The sequence below is a fragment of the Dromaius novaehollandiae genome, chromosome 4 (assembly GCF_036370855.1).
Source record: "Dromaius novaehollandiae isolate bDroNov1 chromosome 4, bDroNov1.hap1, whole genome shotgun sequence".
NCBI lineage: Eukaryota > Metazoa > Chordata > Aves > Casuariiformes > Dromaiidae > Dromaius > Dromaius novaehollandiae.
The window spans coordinates 59,528,351-59,552,888 of record NC_088101.1 but is presented as its reverse complement, the minus strand read 5'-3'; the positions used below and the strand labels follow the sequence as shown (position 1 = coordinate 59,552,888).

Here is a 24,538-nt window from a genome sequence, read left to right as displayed (position 1 = left end):
TTAAAACATAAATTACTAAAAATATTTAAGTGAATTTAGATTGAGTTACTTGGCCATATGCCTCTAAAATGTTGTTAAGGTGCTCCAACTTTCTTCCTAATAGGGTACTGAAGGTTGCAAGTAGGGATACCTACACGGTACTGGACCACATAGTCCCGTTTAGAGTTTGCTTTAGGAACACTAATTACTTCAAGAAGTCAGCACTAAATTTAGTAGTCCATATGGGTGGTTTTGATTAGCTCTTCTTGAACCAGTCTGCATCAAAGTTAAATTTGTTCAAATTTCAATGTAAGCAAACTTCTTAATTGATTATAAAAAAAAAAAAAAAAAAAAAGGCAGGGAGGGGGACCAAGGTGGAGGAAATCTTCAAAGAGACAGGACACAGTATACAGCTCCCTGCCTGACTTGCTAATGGGTGTGGATGTGTAGCACATTAGAGACAACTTGGTAGCAGTATGCAGGGTAGCTTGCTATGCTTCATCTTCAAAGTGAGTTATCTCAAGTTTAGCGCAGGATGAATGTGCACATGTGGGCAATTACTGTCGAGTAGGTAATGTGTTGTGAATCTACATTGTAACTTGCTTGGTGCTAACTTGTGTAGCCATTCAGCTAAGCTTTCCGAGCAGCTTTATTTTAAATGTCAGAGCAGAACATACAGTGCTTTCTCTTCCAAACTTACATACCGTATGTGTGCGTAGGAGAGTGTAGACCTTGCTATGTATCTGCCTTATATACATCATTGCTCAGCAAACTTCAGAGCAGTTGCATCCTCCTTAAATTATGTTGTTATAAAAGCTAGCCTAGCACTTATCAAATGTTTTCCTGTCGCTTTGGACTAAAGCCCCCTTGGTTGGGCTGAAATAGCTAACAGCTGGCTGACTTCATTAATGAACAAAAGGTATTTGCTGGCCCATTTAAAGTGAAATTATATTGGTAGGCTATTTATATTGATCTTAATGCTTCAAAGTAGTGTTTTTTAGTGGTTTTGAAGGCCTGATATTGATTGGATATCCTGTTTGCTTAAAACGGAACACAAGTACCTTTACTATTATACACTTTCTCATTCAGCAGCTATTAAATTGGTACCTCTTTTTAATAGTTTGTCTCTGTTCCAGTCATCCATTTCCAATTAGTTGGCAAAGTTGTTGCTTTGAGATACAAAGAGTGAAAGTCTTGATCGTCACCTGTAATGAGTCTTTCTTCTCATACTGCTAATATCCTTTGAGCACTAGCTTTCAATTTGGGTACCCTAGAATTTGCCATAGTGAACTAGTAGAATGTAGGATAAGTGTTCTGGGATAGAGCTACACCTGAATGAAATACCACTGCTGGGATAGAGCTTTACATTGCAGTATTTCCTGTTCAGCTGTTAAAATTGCATTGTATTAATGTGATCTTGAGCCTCTTGGAAACTGTCAGGTTCTGATCAATTCCTGCCTTGTAAACTAAGTAAAGGAAACACATGTTTTTCAGCTTGTGGCAGATTAAATGCGAGTCTGATTTAGAGGGATTTTTAATCAAATTCAGATAATGGCTTCTCACACAAGGAAGATGATATGAAAATAAGCATGTATGATAAACTGATAACTTTTGTAATCCTTGCTTATATGAAACTAGTTAGATCAGATAATATTTGATTTATGGCTTGGAGTAATCCATGTTCACTGTGAAATGAATGTCTGAGGACTGTTGAAAGAATCCTGAGAAGAACAATTTTTTTTCTATTTCTAATTTCTTGTGTGGTATTTATGGCTTATAAGCATGCTTGATATTTCGATGTCATGAAAGCTTCGGTGTGAGTTTCCTGAATGGATTTCCTTTAGTGTCTTAATGGTATTCCTAAAATGGACTTCGTAATCATGTCTTGCTTAGGCATAGTTAAGTCAGTTCACGTTTCTATTTTCTATAGGTGTCAGTAGAACTCTCAAGACTAGTAGTTAAACAGACTTTTATTTTGGAACACTTGCACTTAATAGTACACAACTTCTCAGTATTTTTCCTTTCCCTTCCATATAACTACCTACAATACCACTTTAGAGCATATAAGGAACTTCCTTTTGAAAAGTTTCTCAAACCATGGAAAGTCATACAAAATCTGTGTGATGCTTCTAGGAAAGCAACATGATGAGAAGAGTTTTACAAGCTCTTGAAAGCCCTGTGTATTTCTGGTCTCGTCTTTTGTATGCTGCCCTTTATTCCTTTCTCCAACATCCCTTTCAGACGACAGCGTCTTCCTCTGAGATGAGGAAGTGAGTAATGGCTGTAATTTCCAGACACTAGCAAGGGCACAGCTAACTACCTTTAATTGCTGGTGACAGGAAGATAGTTGTGTTACCAGTGAACATTAGCACTTTGTAACCCCCTCTGAATCCTCCAAAATCAAACTGAAATAGCATCATGTAGCTGAAAGGAGCTGCTTTAATATAAAGGCTTAATGAGGTGGTCAAAGTATTTTTAATAGTATTCATCTCCTTATTTTTGAGAGAGGTATAGTTTTACTACAACTCATGTATCATTCAGAAAGAGCTAGAAACATTTAGTTGAGAGCACAGATTTGTAGTTACCGGCTGAGTGTGTTTCCCAGTCGTATACAACTAGAGGGTTGTAACTATGGGGAGGGCGAGGGAGGAGGGGGAAGAGGAGGAAATCTGTGGGCCAAATTTGTGCAGAGCTGTGACAGAGCTTTTTTCTTTACAGCTAGAGATTATCTTAAGACTTGACCTGCAGCTGCTTGTTCAAATATCCATCTTAAAAACTAACTTGATTAAGCTGCTCCAAATAAGACTCCTGAAAGTTTTAGACTGATCATACTGTTGTGCTCTAAATTGTGTATTTTCAAGAGCCTCCAGTGTTATCATTTCCTGAATTTATGTTGGTAGCTTTTCTTCATGAGATCCTCTTTCCTTTATTTTAGGAGGGGGTCTCTTACTTAATTTGTCCTTGGACTTTTATTTTTATCTTCACATCCTCTTTTCAAGTGGTTTTGTTGATCCTGCTTTTACCTGTGATTTGTTTTGTACACTCCCTTATTTCAGTGCCTCTAAAGTATCTGACTGTTTTTGCTTAAAGTTAATATGGCTAAAATAAACAAGCTTTACCTCAAGTTCCTTCCACTTGAATTCTTCCTGCTAATTCAGTCCTGTGACTTCATATTCATTTGCATGATTTTCCCTTCACTCTTGCACACGAGCAGTAGAAGGATTTTGATGCAAAGACTCCTCCTTTCTTCCCGGCTTCTGGGCAGGGCCTTGGCTGTCATGCCTGTGGCAACTGGCTGCTTGTTGTATTTTGATGCAAGGGGGGTGTTCAGCAGCTGAGGGGTTCATTATCCAGCTATTCCACTCCCACCTGAATGTCATGTTCCCTGTATTCTAAAGCTTTTTCCAGTGCAGCTCTGTCCCGCTGTCCCTCTAGAGCATGCTTTGGCTTGCCCTGTTAGGCTGACGTTATCATGTGAGCTTGCAGTGACAGTGGGCTTTCAGCAGAAGCTTTGCCCTTTTTGTACTATGTCTTCCTAGAACTAATCAGTGGAGCCCCTGAGTGCTTTAAACTTGAAATTGGTGCTGCTGTGACACAGTCAACTAGTGACAGCTGAAGGAAGGGAATACTACTGTGAGCAACAGAACCGTAGTGTTTAGGTTTCTTATTGCTTTTTCAAAACAAATTGAAGCTCTTGGACTTGTTTTTTTTGTAATGTTTTCTTTTGCTTGATCTTGTGTCACTGAATTATAGTTGTGTTTTTGTACTCTGTGGGCAAGCTGGAGTATAGTTTTCTGGTGTGTTAATGCTTGCAGTGTGGGTGGCAACTATAAGCTGTCAGCTTCCTCAATCATTTTTAATTTCCTGTTTTTAGAAAGTAGTTTAGTTGTGTTTAAAGATGTATGAGGTCATAATAATCTTCAATCTTCAAGCTGCTGTGCTATCGGTGCTATATCACTGTAGTATGAATAAACGGGCACAAATAGGAATGGGTCTTTTCTAGAAAGCTCTTCAACTAAAGAGGTCCTCTATCTCTTGAGTCAAGCTGTAGTTTGACAGAGAAATCACTTAGCTTTATGAAGTTATTTCTGTACTCTTATTTTAATTCCATAGTATTTTTTAATTCCATAGTATTTTACCCTTTCTGCTCTTTCTCCCTTCCTGCTGTTGGGAAGAGAGGAAGGAAAGAAGTTCCCCCTTGTCCCAGTCTTGCTTTGCCTAATTTTGACTTAAAAAAATCAAGTAGACTTGCATCTGGTTCAAAACTTAACATTATTTCCCATCTGTCTTTATAAAGGAGTATAGGCTTCGTAATTGCATGGTGTGCAAGAGACTGCCTTGAGAGAGTCAGTGTCGTTGCATCGATGCGCATGTGTTTGTCATGAGGTAATGGAATTACATGAAATATGTATATTCTAAAGTTCTGACTTTTCTTGAAACGTGAGGTGAAGCAAAGGCTGTTAAAACCGATTGGCCGGAAAGAGATGGGAGAATCTGCAATATGTGTCTGGCACAGTTTCAGTACATACTCTGCACATGAGACAAATGTAGCTATTGAAAATTGAAGAAAAGAATGTGTTAGAGCTTAAAATATCAGATGCCATTTTGATTAGTTTTGCAGCTTTATTCAAGATACCCTGTTTGTGTACCCTTAAAACAGAACATGCACTTTTATTTCTTGTACATTAGGCTGGGTGTTACTGTAAACACTTCAGAGGTGCATGGAACTTCTCAAACACAGCAAGGCATGTTGGCTATCAACAGAGTGAGTTGGTGCAGCACGAAAGTTAGCTTTGTTGCCTGTGACACTTTCGTGCAGTGTAAACATACCTTAGGATAGAGAAGCATACAGGAAAAGAAGCGATAAAAAGACAATTTCTCAGAGTGTTAGAGAGTTAGTAAATGCTGAACGCTGCTTTTAGCTGTATGCAGATAATCACATAAAGTACAGCAATTTGTGTAATTTTTTACAAAGACTTGTGAAACGGACACTTGCTGTCCTGTACAAGGATCTTCAGGGATTTAATTGGGTGATGGCTTCTTAGCATTCTTGTGGGCAGAGTGCTTGTAAGGTGTGCTGAGGATATTGCTAGAAGAGATAACATGCTTTATGTATGTTTGTGTGTGTGTGTGTGTGTGTATATGTATATATGAAAAAGCTTTCTCCTGGTCTGAGTTCAACACATTAGTCAGCTATAGCTAACTTAAATCTCTCTTTTCTTGTAAATGTTTTGTTCCTGAAAATATTGTTTCTGCCTCTTAACTAGGTGTGCAGGGATTCCAAGTCTTATGTTATCTGTGAACACAATGTTTTTGCTTGGTAATTTTTGGGGGTTTGTTTCATTTATGAAATGTTGAATAATGATTTCTACAGAAACTGTTTTTGATGACCAACGTGATACTGAACAGAGGGCAGGCCACTGTAGTATGTAGCAGTGGCTGTTTGAGAAGTTGTGCAAGCAGCATCCATCCATTAATCCTATAAGGAGACAGATGCACATGTGAGATCAGTGCAGACCAGTGACACTGCAGGGAGATGGCATGGTACTGTGCAGTTCCTAACCATGCAAGACACTCCTTTACTTTGTTATACATGAAATCATGAAATCTCCCCCTGCCCCCCCCCCCTTTTTTTTGTGTAAGATTGCTCACCTGTTCAGACTTTCTTTGAGTAATGGAATAAAACTGGTGTGGACAAGTCTGAAATCCAGTATTCTGGGTACAGTAATAAAACTGAACATAAACTATTATCATAAACAGAAAAAGATGAGGCTGAACTCCTGAAAATGAAATATAATTCAGAGAGTGAAGTAAAAAGCCAATTTATATGCTGAAAGAACTTTCTGCTGGCACTGTTAAATAGTTAATCATGGAGATTAGCCAAAATCACACATTTCCACAGTCTTCTGTGTGCTATATCGGCTTTATAAAGATGTATTACGTTATGTTGTGTTGTCACAAACTGCTTATTTTTTATTTAAAAGCCATCAGCTAATAAAAAGACATTCTCCTGCATTTGCAAACTATTTTTTTGGTGTTTGAGGGAAGAGTGGCATGAAGCATGTTCTAAATGAGCAGATCAGCATTTTGGGTGAGAGTGGGTTTTTTATTGTTTGTTTTGGTTTTTGTTTTAGCATGCTTCTTGGGAGCCTTTTGTAAGAAACGTGACATTCAGGGCAGTAATGAAAAAAAATCTTTAAAACTGTTATAAAACAAGCTGAGTTCAAGAACTATGGAGGACGGTTCAGTTAATAAGCTCATAATACAACTGTGGAGAATAACTTGTGTTGTTGATGTCGTTGGCACAAAGAAAACAAGTTCTTGCTGTCGGCTTTGTGTGGGAGCGTGGCAGGCTGGGCCGTCAAACGTTCCCGAGCCGCCATGCATAGCGTAGACCCACGTTCACTTGGGATATCAAGCCTGTCGTCAGACACTTCTGGAAGGAGCACTCACTTAACCATTTTTGCGTATGCAAAAGCTCTAGTTAGAGCTGTAAATCTTGCTGTTTGCTGTCTTTTGTTGAACCAAATTTCCAAGTTTGGATTTTAGTCCAAAGATGAAGCTTAAATATTCCTATTTTGTGTGTGATTGGATATGGATTTTCCTTTAAACTTTTTTGGTTGTTTTGAGGGAAGAGAACTTCTCAGCTCAGTTTTGAAGCCCTTAAAATGGAATACTTATTTCTTCAGTGCTAGAATGCTGACATTGCAATGTAGGAATGGGGGTGCCCGGGGGCAGAAGCCTCAGCGTGTCCCTCACAGCAGTATTGTCTCATTGTTTCCCGTACTCTCCTGCGTCTGCATTATCTCTTGTTTGTTGTTTTTAGTGCTTGACTGTACACCCCTTAGGACAAAGACAGTTTTTTGTTTTGTGTTGGAAGGAAAAATCTAGATGATCAGGTGCTAGGATACAAATTATAAGTAAAATAAAACATTGTTTTATCACTCAAGGTTACTAAACTGCTAGACTCGTTCTGTGCCTGTAACTTTGTGTTCTGTTACACACATCGCTTGCTACACCTTTGTGTTTAGGAAAACAGTTGCATATTGCTTTCCTTACTTATAAAGTAGATGCAACTTAAATCTCAAAAGGTTAATCCTGAGTTGTACATTTATCTGGCACAGTGAAATTACCCATATACCTAATATGTCTGAAAAGTGAAGACTTTTTTGTGTCTGGCATATCAATTGGTGTATTCCAGTGTATCAAGATAGGCTTCCGCTCTTGCCAGAAATCCTTGGATAGGTATGCATTGTCAGAACTACACTGTATCCCAGTGAGTTAATTTAAAGGTAAAACTTGTGCTGTCTTGATATTTTGGGATTTGTACTGTAGATATAGTCTAAGAATAGGAATAGTGTAGTATGTAGCATCTTCTCATATGCCTGATCTTGTGCTGATTTTGTCTGTCTTCATAGATTTTTTTTTCCCTCTTTTTCAGGTTATATACATCTCCAAAGAAGAAACTGACTCCAGTGCAAAAATCTGTTAGTCCATTAATTTGGTGCAGGCAGGTGTTGGATTACCCAAGTCCTGACATTGAATGTGCTAAAAAATCACTGATCCACAGGCTGGAACAGACAATGTCAGGTGAGTTCATGCATACGAACACTGTTGAGTTGTGTGTATTTATTCTGAAACAAAGTTAGGCGATTCAGAATTTGATGATACCTGAGAGAATAGGAGGAGATGCAGCAGTTACTTCTGTCTGAAGCTTTTGCAATGGTTTGTAAACAATAATTCACTTTCATTTTTGGGACTGTGTGAATAAAATGAAAGGAACCATTAGACCATGAGTCATGATTTCGGTGTTTTATTCCACTTGCATAGTTACAACTTGGTCAGGAGTTTTCAGGAAGAAATAAAGTCCTTAACTTGGAGATCTTTTTTAAAAAAAGAAGTCTCTTTCATGCTAGATCAAAACACTATTAAACTAGCATAACTGTTAGATATTTGTCTAGTATGTTAGCACAGAGCTTAGTTTTCTGCTAGATGAGCTATTTTCTTTCAGCTGAGGAAATGAAGGCTGAAAATCTCAAATACTTTGGGCAGAGAATATTGATTTCCTCTCCTAGCAGAGATTGATTTCTTCTCCCTAGTAATTCAGGATCTTGCCATCATCAGATTAAGAAATCCAAAATTCATGATCCCTTCTTGAAATAAAGTAGGGAGTTATATTCAAAACTGGAGAAGGACTGAGCATTTGGCCCTCTGAAGCTGAAAGTGTGCCTTCTCCATCATCTAGTTAGCAGCCTCTTTTTGATGTTCTACTAGCGGTAAAATGCCAAAGGTCTAACTAGAATTTTCTACGCACCTAACTACTATATTTTTTTCCTGTCAACTAACCAGCACTGCTGTTCCATGTATGTGCTCTATGCTTGGCTGTAGCCTTTAACTCTTTTCCAGAACCTTATTCTTTTTGTTCGAGCCTATTCTATTTTTTTTTAAATCAATTATGCTATGGCATGCCTTCTTCTTTTACTATTTCTTTTCTCACTCCGTATTTCCATCTCTTTGCACTACATGCAGTTTCTTTTTCTTAAACTTAACTTCAGGAATTAGCTGAATGGTTGGACTTGGACTAGGAATATCTGCACACTTAGTTCCACCTGTGTCCCCAGATACCAGCTCCTTTACATGGTTATGCATAAACTTTGTGCTGAGTTTATCTGACTGTTACTTTTTTCTCTCTTTGAATTCCTGTCTGGAGCAATTCCATCTTTCTTGTGGTTTGTATTGAAATCGTTCTTAATAAAGCATTGCTGGTAGCTCAAATGAAAAATCCATTCTCTTTCTTATCCAAATAGTGACCAAAGTGGTGACAGTACCCTTTAATGAAGTTACCTTTCATCTTTCCCTTGTGTGTTTTGTGTGCGCTGCAGTCACAAATGTCCAGTAAGAGTTCTCATGAATAGTTAAAATGGTATATAGATTGCTGTAGGCCTAGACTAAAATTCTAAATAATGATAAGTGCCCAGATCACAGGAATTTATGAACTGTGATGCAAGTTTGGGAGTTTGGAGAAATTATGATCCTGTAGCATGACTTAACTGAGTATATAGGATTGGATTTCACTATGGTGTAAGTAGCAACAGTGCTGTTCATGGCTTAATTTTTGTTAGAGTTGAGCAGAAATCTTCCAAAAGTACCACAAATTCTGTAGCACTTACAGTATCTTTAAAAGCTTAGTCACAGTTGAAGCAGAGCAGCAGGGAGGTTGCAACTATGAAGTGGGTAAAACTTGAAAGTGTTCATATTCAAATCCTCTTTAAACAGCTTTGCCTCTTCTGTTTTCCTAGCCCTGAAAATCTGTCTGTAGCAGTGGTATCCGCAAGAGTATGGCAACTCACCTACAGTACTAATAAGGGAAAACATTAGTGGTTAAGAAGTGGGTACTGATACTGCTGTTTCGAGAAGACTGCATGAATTGAAAAAGTGGATTTATAACAGAAAAGGAGATTGTCCTTCAGAGCAAAGCAGAGTACTTAGAGAACTAGGGTAGCAAGAAGCTCCACTGGAGGAGGGACTTTTGTAACCTTCCTTGTTCCATACCCCATGACTGATAGAATATATTTATCATGTGTTGTAGTTGTACCTCATGGACTCCGTCACTCAATTTATTATTATTTACCAATTCATTGTATTTTGGTATTGATAAGACTTTTCATACTGGTCTGTTACTTTGTCTCCTGAATCCTTGCTGATGCTTCTTTTCATCAGCCTCTGTTACTATGTCTTTCTAATCCAATCTGTTTCTCTTATTTCTCTATCTCAAGTGGTGGTCTTGTATTCCAGATTCAATTTCTCTTCCCTTCTTATAAGATAATCTCTTTTTCCATTTCATGATTTAAAAAAAAAAAAAAAAAAAAAAAAGGAAGAGGTTTGCATCTCCTTGTTACTGTGGGCTAGCAGTCACTGAGAACACAGGATGCACAGTGCCTTTGCACTCTTGAGTCCAGATTTACAATTGCAGAGTGAGTCCTGCTCAGTTTTGGAAGCATATCCACACCAGAGAGAACCTTAGGCGTATCCTGGAGCCTCTCTTAGAACTCTCTCAGCTGTGCCTCAGGTCACTGGTCCAAAGTGCAAGAGTGAATGGTTGGAAACCAACACTGTCACCATATGTCAGTCTGAAATGGTATCAGGATTTTACTGAGAGTACCTTATGAAAGAAACCGGAGGAACACAGATATATTGCACCCAAGAGACAGAGTTTCCAGATCAGATGCTTTCTGAAGACATGGTTGCGTTATTGAGAAGTAGAGACAGAAAAGAGCAGTTTTGGTCATATCGCAGTTTTAACTGTGAGGCAGTAGATTATTCTTATTTAAATATTTGATATCAAACGCATGATCAGCATAGCCCATTGCAGAACTGTGTGGCTATATGTGTAATAAGAACTGTCATATTTTCCATGCTGAGTGAGTATGATTTCTGGATTAAGCATTGAGCTTGCTCGGAACCAACCATTCTTTAGCTAGCTTTGGCCTCAGTGATAGACTTCACTAATGACTGGTTTGAATTACTACAGAAACTGCCAGAATAAATTTGCCACTTAATTGTAACAAAAACATCAATCTCCAGAATCTGAAAAAATGGTCTTGATTCATAAAATAGATCTTCTAAATTACTTAAGCATGAGTTTTCTACATTTGTTTTTTTCTATTCTTCTTTTCTAGAGCAAAAGAGGTATTCAAGACTTCTTTACAAGTTATTGTCTAAAAGTGTGTGCTGCATATTGGTTCTGAGTATTATAAAAAATCTGATCAGTAACCCTCCCCTCAGTTGCTTTGAAAGATAACGTATAATTTTATGTAAGCTGTTTCATCTTATATAACTGAATTTTTTTTAATATGAAAATGGTGCTATCAGTCCTATGTACCAAGGCTGTCTGATACTCCTAATAAAGACCATATCTTTAGTTACTGTAAGAACACTGATGTATTCTGAAGTTCTAGAAATCTTTGTTGGCAAAACTTTGGGAACTCTGGGCCAGAAGAAGGTTTGAATCCAGCTTTTATTCTGGGGAAAAATACTGTGCTGATGGGAGGTATGAGTTCATACTTCAAATGCTGCACCATGTAAAGTTTCTTTATGTACCAGGGAGCACTTTCTTTTTTTGTATGTAACAGAAATGTGCTTTCCTTTTTCTAAAGAAATCTGCATGTGATGAAACATTTTGTAGCACAGTGACTATATACAAAGAGCTTGTTTTAAGGTTATATAGTATCACAATTGTTTCCTTATAATGTTTAATATTTTAATTTACATAAGTACAAAATAAATTGTTCTGCACACTTACTATTTCAGTTTTTTACCATCATTTTCAGCAAATGATTAGAACACAATTTTTCATCTTGAGAACAATGATTCTGTTGAAATGGATACTTTTGTTTTCTTGATTGGATGCCAATGGAACTTGCTATGAAAGGAGTTATCCCATCAGAGTCAACCAGAATACAACTTGCTTGTAATTACCTGTTTGTTAATTGAGCTTTGTAATGAAATGCAGCTTTGCATTCTGACACTCTCAGGAAAATGACATGGAGGTACCTCAATACTTACTAAAATTCACCATCCCTATTCTGAAATTGGCACATACGATTTAGGACTTGCAATAAAAACTGGAATATAAACTTTCCATCCTCTATCTGTAGCTGTATCTTCATGCCCTCTAATTAAAACAACTTCAACTAGTTTAGCATCTGGAGAGGATCTTTATAGGAGGTGTAATTTAAAGAAACTGCTCGTTAGCAGCAAAGTCAACTTTTCTACTGCTTCTTCCTCTGTGCTGCAGTCTGCTATCTGTTCAGTTGTGCTAACCCAAGGGTTTTCGAGGTGCTACTAAAAAAATAGAAAACTCAGTTGAAATTTTCTAGATGTTTTTTAATTTAAAATTACTTTAGTAGTCTGGATAATAGTGCAGTCCCACAAGTGCTTGTATTGGACAACTGAGGAGAGCAAAGTGGGGTAGGAGGAGAAGCTGCAGCAGGCTTTGCTGTTGAAGGCAGCATTTTGTGCAGCTGTGGTCTCTTTTGGCTGCTTGTAACATCAAAAAAAAAATAAAGCTTACACTGAATAAAAGGATTTTTAGTAAACAGCTTGGTACCAAGCTGTCTGGTACAATAGAGTTCAACTCCATGTTCAAGTCCACCGCTGTCACTAGCCTAATTGTTACTGTAACAATTGCAGCCCTTTTTTCAGTACCAGAAGTGTAGCACTGTTCTTTTAGGAAGTTTAATTTCTGCATTCTTTTCTAGAACCTGCTTAGGTGTATCGTTGCACACTTTTTGCTAGGCATATGCAGTCAGTTTACAATGTATTTATGCATTGTTTCAAAATTGTCATGCCTTAAAGAGAGTTTAATTTCTAGGAGCTAGGTAAGCTGCAAGTTGATCTAATCTAAACTGCATATCATAAAGTTTTGATCTCTTTCAGTTTAATTTTTTGCAACATACTCAGTTTTCTTTTAAAATATAATTCAGATATTAGTTCGGCATAAAATATTTCCAGCATTGAAGGAACTGATTTTATCAAAACTGACAAAATTTCCTTTGATTCCACCCTTGCCCCACTGAAGTTTCATTTTCTAATGTATTAAAATAAAAGGTAAATTTATGAGTAAAATGAAATAAGCTAGCCATTTAAGTAGCTATATGAATCATATGCCATAACCTGGCAACTAGGTGAATGGAGTATCATACTGAAAGTGTTTGTCATTAGTGACATGATCTACAAATACTTTAGCACTGGAAATTGAAACATTCAAGATAAATAGCGGAACAAATTATCCAATTCTAGACTGTATATTGTATATGGAGTTGAAGCACACTGGCAGAAAAATCACAAAGCTTTAAACCAGGAGGGTATACAGAAGGGAACAATCCTACAGTCAGTTTGAAGAAGCCATAAAGTAATGTATTTTAATAACAAACATTCTTAATGCTTACTTGACTGGATGAGAAATATAGAAAATATGAGTGTGAAATTCTAAGTAAATGAATTGCATGCCAAGGTAGCCAACTTTTTGGCATACCTTTAAGAATTTCATTTGGCTGAAGTGTTAAATTGTCAATAAAAATAAGCAAAAATATTTATTAGCTCTTGCAAGCAGTGTTAGTATAGACCTTTTTGTTTGAAGCAGTGACAGTTTGGTCTAACTTGATAAAGATTTGGCATTTTTTCTAACCAATCTGGCAACATAGTGATTTGTGTAATCCTGATGCACTTGAAAAATACTTCCTGAAAAACTGATATTATCTTATGCTTCCTTCCTTTAGTTACATCATTTATAAAAATGAAGACTACCAGAAAGGAATGACCACTACGTGACTTTTCCTCATAGACTTACTTTTGGAGAGGCCTTTTTAAATTTAAATGGTAGATTTGAACAAGACTTAAATTTGAGAGTTGAGATAAGAACCATAATTCTCATTGCAGCTAATACCATAGTTATGGTATTAGGGTGTACCATATATTGTGGCTTTGTTTTCTGCTTTATTGTGCCAAGCAGGTTCATGGTATCCAGAAATATCAAAAGAAGCTTTTGCCAGGCCTAACTGTTTTTCCTTTTAGCCTGTGCTTTGGAGAATTTCATAGGTGGATAGATGGCATTGCTAGCTTTGTGGTGCTGGTCTTTGGGTCACTATTGAAATATTGTGTGATCTAGGCAAGTTTCTGAATTCTGGAAAACTAGACATGAACGACATTCCCATTTAGTTTATATGTATCTTATTGTTTTGTCACCCTGAAAGAGGCCGCTGCAGGAGATATTCTTCAAACATTGGCTTATTTAGTTTTATCTGTATATGTTAACGCTATTTCGGGGATTAGCTAGAGTTCTTGGACAAGAGCTAGGATGAGACCTAAGGGGAATGAGAGCAAGGCTATTTTGGTTGTTTGGTTTTTAAAGAATTTGAAATGGCAAAAATCAAAGGTAATTGGCTCAGAGGTATCATTTTATTATTTGCTTTTATATCTGGAAATCACATTAGGTTTTCATCTGGCTGGCTAGGGTAATGCAATGGTTCCTAAGTAGTAGCCAAGAACAGTCTTTCTTTGTCAGTATTTTACAAGGTAAGGACCTTTTTTTTCCATTGGGCACTCTTTAATATTTTATAACTTCAGTCTTTTTCCAGGGTAGGTTAATATGTAGTGTTGCATCAAAAGTTGATTTAGCCTGTAATCAAGACAGCTGGGCTTCATATACACTCTCGTGTTGGTATATGCAGGGATACCTGTTTTTTTTTTTTTTATGGCAAAGTACAGGGTGGCTAATCTTTTGTGGCCCATAATGCTTTGTTGTGTGCTCTAGTGTGCATGTAATTGCATACAGATTGTATGCTGTGGTAGCTTAGCTGCTGTTTCTTGAGTTGCTTCCTTCCTCCTTCCCAGTGCCTAGGCTGAACATCTTGAGTGGAAGAAAAGAACTCAGGCATAGTGATTTTAGATATGATTTTTACTAGGAAAATAATTGTTGTTATCTTGTCTTGCCCTCTTCTCCCACTCCTTTCACAGTAGGATTGTGTCCAAGAGACTAATCTGGAAAACTCCATGGCAACTGAAATGTTCTAGTTAACTGTAATTAAATCACACTGAAGATATCGTATAGTATTATGTTCATTTTTCACTGGTTCCTTTAGTATAATTTGTCACTATCCTTCTCTTTCATACAGTTCTCAAGAGACAGAGTTTGTACAGTAACCCTTTTAGTGTGGTCAGTTACGCAAGCTCCTACAGTCCAAATACTAGTAGCCCCTACAGCAGTGGTTTCAACTCTCCCTCCTCAACACCAGTGAAATCTGCTTTAGTGAAACAGCTCATACCTCCTGGTACCTCAGGTAAGTGTGTGTGTGGTTCCTCTCCTCCCCTTACTTTCAAAAATACATGCTCAGGTAGATCACATTGGCATGGAGCTAGAGTAAGAAAGACACCAAAAACCTGTTTGTTTTTTGTGTGAAATTTTTGTCATGTGATATTTAAGCTTTTTAGGAAAGGCTTTTTGACAGACAACTTGGCATGTAATGCATTAAGAAGGTATTCTCTGGATCTCCATGCTTCTAAGGATAAAAATGCATATTAGCAGTTAGACCAAAACCCCTTGCATTAGTACTGTGGAGTCCTAACATATGTAAGGAGCTTCTAGAACTGGCCCTGTGATTGACTGGAATATAGGTTGCATAGTACGTGTATGGTATTACTTATTCTTGTGTTCACTGAAAAATTTGGTATAGACGGTGTCAATAGCTCTGTGATGTGAACAATGTAATCTAATGAAGAAGCGTATATTTCAATTAAGGCGTTCCCTGAGGCTTCACAGTCATCAGTATAGACAGTAACTTTTGGCGATGTTTTCTGCCTTTATTCTGGACCTTTGACTCTTTCTGCGAATCAGGAAAATTGATATCTGGACCGTATCTCTACAATGGAGTCAGGAGGTTGACTTATAATATTTACTTTGACTCAGACTAGTCTGCAGGGAAGGTGAAAGTGTTTCATTGACTGTCAGCTATCTGTAGTTTGCTGTGGACTTGTAAAGAGAAGCCTGCACTGCAGTATATTCACCAGAGTTGTTACTCAAGTTTGTTTTAATCTAGGTGGCTCTGCTCTGCATTATATGCTGCAATCCTCTACCTGACTGCAGCATAGTGATGGAACATAACTAGTAACAGTGTCAACAGGAAGGCAGCGAACAGGAAAGAGTTTTTCTACTAAGTCATAGTTTAGCAAAGGTGTGTATGTATAACAAGAAGTAGCATTTTCAGATAAACTACATTTTAAACTTTTGAAAATGAATCAACATGCAATGGATCAGCAAATCCCTATTGTATAAGAAAGATATATAAGTATTCAAACTTAAGTTTTACAACATGCAGAGAAGAGAACAAAAGCACAAGCAGAACAGGTATGCATTTGCTCTTTCTATAAGAGCTGTGAAGAATTCATAGCAGTTGAAGCTTGGTACATGTGAACCAGATTATATGTCATTAATTTCTTCTGCCATTGTAACAATGATTTTATGAAGTTACTCATTTTTAGAAGACAATGACTAAGTTCTGTTTACTATAAGTGATATTTTCAGCCTAAGTTTGCAATCTCTGACTGACAGCCTCAGTGACTAACATTACTGTGTTACTTTATTTTCTTTCTGTAGGTCATCTTAAAAGTTCAGCAGATAGAAACCCTCCACTAAGTCCACAGTCCTCTCTGGACAGTGAGTTAAGTGCTTCAGAGATGGATGAAGACTCTATTGGATCAAATTACAAGCTAAATGATGTTACAGATGTGCAAATTTTAGCACGAATGCAGGAAGAAAGTAAGTGTTCTGCATCAAATCAAATCAAGCAGGGCAATTATCTTTTCTTATAACTGTGGTATCATTGGTCTATCAAAGCGTGATGGATTGCACCCTTAGATAATCCTCTACTATCGCAAAAGGATGTAGTGAGCACTTGTATGTTTTTCCAGTGTATGGGCAAATCAGTCTTGCAATGGCAATAAAGCAAAGGCTTGAGAAGAAGTAAATGGGGAAGTTTTTAGAATGGGACTGATACCTGAATATTGCTAGGTTTGAGAACTAAGCACCAGAAGAAAGAACAGAAGAATCCTTTAATCAAAGGAGAAGGAGTGATAAATTAAGGAGTCTGAGCAGAGGTAAGAAGTCAAATACTACTTGGGAGACTTGCAGAGCTCTCCTGGAGAGAGCTGGTGGAGGCCAGGGAAGAAGGATTATTCGATTTGGTAACATTTGAGAAAGAAGGGCATAGGCTTGAAGGATGAAGAAAAGCCGTATTTTGTAACACCCTTTATCTTTGGAATGTAATTTAGTAATATAAGTAGTCTGTTCCTATCTTAGTGGAAGGTTGAGAACAGGAAAGCATGAATGGCGAAGCATTTATAGTGCATCTGTTGGCAAAAGTCTTGTACCAATATGGCATTCCATTGCACTTCTGAGCAGTAACATGGAAAAGAATGATACAAGAGCTGTTGTAGTTATTAATTGTGGTCTTGAACTACTGGAGATGTTTAAACTAACTGCATTTTGTGTGAAATTTTTGTCATGTGATATTTAAGTTATACAATAATTACTATAGGCTTTAGGTGGAGGAACACTTTCTCGCTCTGAGACATAGGCCTTAGAGAGTGACTAAGTAGCAGGAATGGGAAAGGTGCAGATTGCAATATGGATGTACAAATTTAATTCTACTGAGAAGGCTGGCTAAGGACTTCTATCTGCAGGCTAAGGAGAGGAGGTCGCTATGTAGAAGTGTACTGTAGGAACAAGGGACAAAGAAAGTGCTGGAGAAAGTGTGAACTTATAGCATATGCTGTATGGTAAAAGGATGGTTGTTAGACTGGACTATTATCAGTGGTCTTCTCAGGACATGGGTGCTTCCCCTATGTAATCCAGGCTTGTTGACATCAATGCTTAAGCCATGATTTAAACCACCAAAATGTAAAGTCAATAGGGCAAAGAACAGATGTGAAAAGCACTGCTATAGAAGTCTCTTTTGATTTAGGTTTAGCTGAGTCTTTGTCTATCTTTTGGCCCCTCCAAGACTGCAAAGAGTTATAGTACTTTCAGTTATATAATTGAACTCTAGTTTTTCTAGGGGTAGCTAATCATGTAGCTTTTTTGTTACATTTATTAAAGCAGATGTTACAGGATATCACATGATATCAGATTTAAGATGTGGCTTGTGCTGTGAGGTTTTGGGGGTCAGAGAAGGGAGGGCCAAGTAAACAACACAACTATACTGATGATTGCTGTAGAAGGAAAAGGAATGAGCCTATCTACTAACAGATTATCAGCCAGTAGATAACTTTCTTGGATACTAATCTGGAATTAATTTAATGCCTCAAAAGGAATTAGGATGAACCACATGTGAGTTCAAGAACTGGGTAGGTATTTGTGTGCGCTGTCTCTACTTTGAGCTGTTTGTATGCTGTAAACAGGTAAACAATGTTCCCATTGTTGCCAGGCCTCCGGCAAGAGTATGCAGCAACTACTTCTCGACGTAGTTCAGGTTCTTCTTGCAATTCTACGAGACGAGGCACGTTCAGTGATCAGGAACTTGATGCACAGAGTTTAGAAGATGAAGAAGATGGCGCACATCACACAGTGCACCCTGCTGTTAGCAGGTTCTCACCATCACCTCGCAGCTCCCCCTGGCCTTCACCAAAACAATCTCCAAGGAATTCACCTCGTTCCCGATCACCTGCTCGAACCATAGAGTACAGTAGAGTGTCTCCCCAACCTATGATTAGCCGTTTACAGCAACCTCGTCTTTCTCTTCAAGGCCATCCTACAGATTTACAGACTAGCAATGTGAAAAGTGAAGGTAAAAAGCTCTGTCTCCAGTTCATTATGGAAGTAGTAAAGTAGTTGTGTAGTTTCTGTAAGGACTATGTTCGGTGCACAGGGCTAAAACTATTTGCTTGCGTAACATCAAGGTTTAATCTCTGAGTTGTTTATGAAAAAGCAGAGCAAGCAGCATATAAGTTTTGCTGTGGAATCCTTACAGTCAGATGAGTCGATAAGCATCTACTTTATTTTAGATGTTATCCTGTCACTCTGGGTGTAATTCAGTTTTGCAGTGACTGAATCTATCTGTGATAGACAAATGTATGAGAATAAAGCAGTGTAAGAGCATAAGCAAAACCATCATTCACCAGTAGGGTCAGGCCATGCAGATGACAGCATAAAATGCAGAGAGGAAACTGGTCAGGTAAGAATGTTTTGTGACAATTTACACAGGACTGTGATTGCTGAGTTTGAGATAGCTGAATGCTTTCTTATGGCAGTATAGGACTGTGAACTCATTGAGCCTGAATGCAGCCTTAAAAATATTGGTACTTAAGTCATGCCTCAGGTGGATATTTTAGATATAACAAAACTGTGCAAACTGCTGCACAAAGAAAAAAAAATTGCAGGATGCTTGTACTATACAGTCATGGAACAAGATGATGTAATTCTGATACGATTTTGCTTCTTGAATGTACTTTGTCCTGGTAGCAAGCCAGCATAAACTCTTTAATTGGGCTGAAATTTCACATGCATATTGCCATTTTAAGAAGTGTAATTGTTATCTGGCAAGTATCATCTTGAATTATAAAAGATATTAAATTTAGAAATAATGCACATTTAGATTTTAATAATTCATCTTCACTTTTTAAAAAATTTTTTCAGGTAAACTGAATATAAAGTGTCTGCAGTAGAAATGATGTAAAAATGCATTTTTTAAGTTTGTTTTCTGTTGGATTTTTTTTCCCACTACAATAGTGAAGAAGTCTATGCTACTTACAGATTTTCACTGACTAAGAAAATGTTAGTCAGGGGAATCAGTGTGCTAGACTAAAACTTTTGGGGAAGTCGATCCTGCAACTTTAATTAGCTAATCAAGAACATATTTGTAAGGACTAGCATAAGTCATCCAGTAACAGTGGTTTGCGGAAATCCTAGGTATATAGGAAAACATGCAGCACAAAAGCTAATGAATTATATTGTGATTTAGTTGAAAATTCCTTTCCCATTCTAGGGTTCATGAAAGTCTTAATGCATACTAGATGAGCTACACCAAAAATATCCTAGGAGAGGCAAGGTACCAAAAGCTGGTATCCCACATACCAGAGGGATCAAAATGCAGTGTGTGATCATGTGTTTCTGAAATGCTTCAAGGAATTTTCTTGCAGTGGTTTTTGCACAGCTGGATGTTGCTTGGATATTCAAAGAGTTGATACACCAACAGCCAGTAAGGTGTTCTTTTGGGGTTTCTTTTTTTTACACTAGAGTGGCCAGAGGGAAATGTGGCTGTTCAAGACACTACCAAATGTGATGCAAACCAATGCAAACTACCAACCAAGTGAAGAAGGTACACATATAGGAATATTCAGCCTAGGAAGACTCTTATTTTTGTTCTCATCTTTAGTGCTTGCACATGATAAGAGTACTTCTTTCCTGCATCCCTCTTCTGAATCAGGTTGGCCACTCATCCTGACAAGCCATCCGCTCCCCTCTCCTATTCAAAGCATCTCATCAACCCAGTTCTCCATGGATTGGAGATGCACAGAATATCCTTAGACTTGACAGAAATCCAATGGCTTCTTTTTATATGTTGCAAGCAATGGTACAAATTTTAGAAGCTCCCTAAGAAGCCAGTGTTAGCTGAACAGATAGTCAAGTCATACGTGAAATATAAAGCGTAATTGGACGCTTCTGTAATTAAGGAATGCTGTCTGTTGACAGTTTCTTTCCAAATGGGTGCCCATTCTTTGTTGTATCACGTGCTGATAATGGGATTGGGTAGTCGTAAAAACTAATTTAAAGAACTATTATCTATTTTTAATCTTCAGGCACGTGTTCTATATTTTAAATAACTTTCTAGGTAAAGACTTCAGAATGTATGCAAAACTGCAAATTATGTTTGCCTATTCAGTTCACACAACAAGAGTACAAAAACCAGAGAAGCAAAATCTAGATATGATCTAGATTATCTCATAATCTAGAAATTTTCAATTGCAAAGCACTGTATGCTTGACTTTTTTTACTACAGGTGAAAACTGTGCATTCTTGCTTTTTTAAATAAATATTTTATATATGATACATATGAAAATAATATAGAACTAATTCAAGATAATCTGAGCTGTAATATAACAAAACATGCTTTACATTGCAGTGTAGTTTTATATAGCTAACTTTGTGTCACTTGTATTTTGAGTTTGACTATGTTGAACTGTATGAACTGTCTCTTGAATCAAATTACATGTTGCGGTATCTCTGTATTGTTCCATACAGAAAAATTAAGGCGTAGTCTTCCAAACCTATCCAGGACATCTAACATCCAAGCTGAGTCTGTGAAAAACAGCAGAAGTGACTCAAACTTCCAAGTGCCAAATGGAGGAATACCTCGCATTCAACCTCAAGCCTCAGCCAGTAAGTACCTTTAGTGACACTCAGTGTGTATTTCAGAATTAAGTTATGGTACTGAGCTATTCTCCAGTTTTATGGCAAAGAGAAACACAACATGCCACACTGGAGATGCTAATCTTGATTTTTTTAAATTGCATTTATCTGAAAAACTGCTTCTTGTTTGGTAGAGAAATCAGGTATGAGTATATTGAGTATACTGAAGTATGTCTGTTCTCTTACAAAGGTATTGTGAGCAGTTTCCTAAAAGCATATGTAAAAGCACTATTCGGAGTATAAATACACTAGGGTTAGACATTTCAGAAGCCATTTATTTTCTTATTTTCTGTGGTTTACATAAGGTATAATGCTTTTTACTGATGAAATTTGTTGTCAGGCTATAAAAGCTTTCTACTTCTTACTTAGAGGATTTTTTTTTTCCAAGTAGAGAAAGCTGATCTGAAATCATTCATGCAAGTCTAACTCTTTTTTGCAGTTTCTTCTCTTCCTTTGTTTTGTCACCTGGAAGTTGTATATTCAAATGCAGACTTTCTTTTTCAAGTGTCGGTATCTGTCAGTAAATGTTTGTGTGAAACTGAGTCCCATGAAACAAATTAGCCCAGTGTTGGGTTAGTGGCTGCTAGTTTGTTCAGCAGTGAACTGCTAATATCATAATGTTGCTAATCATACAGGTCTTTTTAAAACAGCTACCTGACCTTATTTTAAAAAAAAAAAAAAAGCCAAAGCAAACGAAGCTTAAACATTCAGTGCTTCTTTATATGTCAATATTGACAGTTCATGATGTTTAAATGTTTCCTGACCATTTTGTTTTTGAAAAAAGTTTCAGATTTAATCATAAGCTTGACATTTTCAAGGGAAGAACACTTTATGAGTATTATTATGTGTAGAACCTTGAACTAGAAAAGTTCTATGATAAAAGTTCATCAATATTCTAAATATTTGACAGGAAATGTAAAATATTTGTGAATGAAACTATTTTTCACCCATTGATTAGTAAAGGCATATCTGGTTGTCATTGCAAAGTAGTCCTTTAAAACAGTGTGTTAATATAACCAAAAAATACAGTTAAAAATACAGCAAAAAATACAATTAAAAGCAGAATAAAGAATACAGGCCATTGCAAAATTAAATTAAAAAAAAAATATATAAGATTTCTCTCTTTGTAGTGCCTCAGACTGGGTAGAAGGGTCATATGGACCATCAGACCCAAGTGTGTGATGCTGTAGCCAAGGAAGCTAGTGTGACCTTGTGATTGTTCATATGGGTTACCCCAGCATCTTTTTGCCCCGCCCCCTTCTTCTGTTATACATGGATGCTCAGAAGGTGGGATTTATAATTTTAAGTGCACATGTGTAGTTCAAATGCAGGCCTGTCACCTGTTAGATGGGCTTATCAAACTGTAACACATTTATAGCAGTTGGATAGCAGCTTTCTAACTACATTATTTCTGTGATGGGAAGAATAAATGATTAAACTGATGTGAAAGACAATAGAACAAAAGTTATTTCCTAAAAATCCATAGAGATCTTATTTGTGGTTTTAAAATGGAGTGAACTGGAAGGAAAGAGAAAAAGCGCATTATACTTCGCCAGAATGCTATTTTCGATTCTCATGGTATATTCATAGTGAAACTTCATGGTAAGATCAGGCAGCAGAAGTCTGAATATTCAATGTTTAGTGAGTTACTTCACTGATGGGGCCAATGTAGTGTGGTTTTATGTTTATACATATATAGTTTTTTAAATTAGTGGATGGAAAATCATGAAAATTATTAGGTAAATTTGCTTGCCTTTTATGGGAATTTTTCCCCAAATGTGAACTACTGTAGAACAACTTACATTTACATGTAAGTTAAGTATCATTAATAAAGCCCAGATTTCTAGCTTTTACAGTTTCCCTGCTCTTACAGATGTTTGTCAGAGTCTTGCTATTGACAATCGTAAAACGGTTTGTGTATGAAGTCAATGAGTAAGTATCTTTGCTTAGTCTGAATTAAAAAAAAAAATGTGCAAAACTGTATATTGTATAAAAGTTTCTAGAATTTTGTCTTTTGTATTGAACACTTTTTGTTTCATTGGTTTTATATTTTGTCACCTTGCACAAAGCACTGTTAAATTGCGGCAACGTTTTGTTTTCCTTTGGCAATGACTTTTGGGATTCAAAGCTTCCTCCATATACCTGCTAGTTTTGCATGAGCTTACCTTTGCAAGGATGCTGGCTTGCCACCCAAAGTCACTACTTTTCTCCTTGTCAAAGATCTGCTGTTCATAATTTACTTGCACATTTGCTGTGGCTGCAATACTGAACTTGCTATGGGTGCTGGCATTCAAAAATGAGTTAGGAATCCAGTAAGTTTCTGAACAGGCGACTCCTCTTACAGTTACATAGGCAAATTGTACATGTTTGCCTAAAGAGTAGAGGGAAAATATTTAAACTGTCACATATTTAGAAGTACAACTGTAAAATGTGAAGACATTTGGTATTTTAAGTTTTAAGCTGTAATTTTGGTTAAAAAATCCAAATTCTCTTTAAAAAAATGTCTCATTTGCTACACAGTTTACCACAGAAGTACTTGCTATGAACAGCTATTGATGATTTATAATAGAATACCTGTTTAAAAAAGAATGAATTACAGATTACTTGTAACTATTAAACTTTTCATGTATCCCTGGTTCTCCATGCTGTTATGCAGAACAGAATTTCTCTGTAAAGAGCTATTAAGTATTTCACCTTAAAGCATTGGAAGATACAGTAATACCTGACTTGCATTCTCCAAGGAATAGGTATCTTTGTTCTAAACTTTCAAGTGTTTCATCTGTGGGAAGACTGTTCTACGTAGGTCCTACGCCACACAGGTTGTGCAAAGCTGTAGAAGTTCTAAGGTGGTTTCCACTGCTTTGCAGTGGATTGAGCGTGTAATACTTTTGTACTTGCCTAGCACTGTTAGCACGGGGATGTGAAATCCTAAAACAGTTAAATACAGTACTTGGTCAAAAAGATAAGCTGTAGATTGCTCAATCTATCAGTAAAGTACTGTAGTCTGTTTGCCAAGAGACAGCTGTTAAGCATGTTCAGAGTAAAAGAAGGAAGGGTATATTTGAGGAAAGCAAGTATTCGAGTTTGACCTCAAATAAACATAACTGTATTTATTCAGTATTGTACTGTAAGCATGCACCATTTGTGAGAGGTAACATAACAGTGTATGATGCAGTTCTAGAGGAGCAGTAGAGTTCTATAGTAGTCTAGTGTGGTAATACTGCACTCCACGCTTATCTCATAAACTGCATGTTTTCTCGGCATTACTCTAATTGCACCGTCCAAAGTTCTTTTCAGTAATGTAGTTAACATAATTACATAACTATCAAGAACTTTCCTGGAGTCTCCATTGAGAAGGCAGGAATTTGATATATATATTTGAAATCATTTCCAGATCATCCCACTTCTCTGACTTGCAGATAGTGTAAATAATGATGAGGGAAGAAACTTAGTGCCATATACAGTAGCATATTTAAATCTCACTGAATGAATTAGAGCGAACTAAATTCATAAATATGAAGGAAGAAGCTGTTCTCGATTTTATGCGGCAAAACAAAAGCACTGATTCAGTAAAAAATGGTATTATGGAATGCTTGT

General features: G+C 37.0%; 1 protein-coding gene across 2 annotated transcripts in view; it reads left to right on the top strand.

Moving 5' to 3' along the window:
• SLAIN2 (SLAIN motif family member 2) overlaps positions 1-24,538 on the top strand; it is a 40,070-nt gene that overhangs the window by 3,739 nt on the left and 11,793 nt on the right. For both annotated transcript variants that reach the window (XM_026093611.2, XM_064511179.1), the window contains exons 2-6: positions 7,421-7,569; positions 14,655-14,819; positions 16,133-16,294; positions 17,961-18,320; positions 20,774-20,911. In XM_026093611.2, the coding sequence (XP_025949396.2) occupies positions 7,421-7,569; positions 14,655-14,819; positions 16,133-16,294; positions 17,961-18,320; positions 20,774-20,911 (974 nt within the window). The remainder of the gene's footprint in view (positions 1-7,420; positions 7,570-14,654; positions 14,820-16,132; positions 16,295-17,960; positions 18,321-20,773; positions 20,912-24,538) is intronic.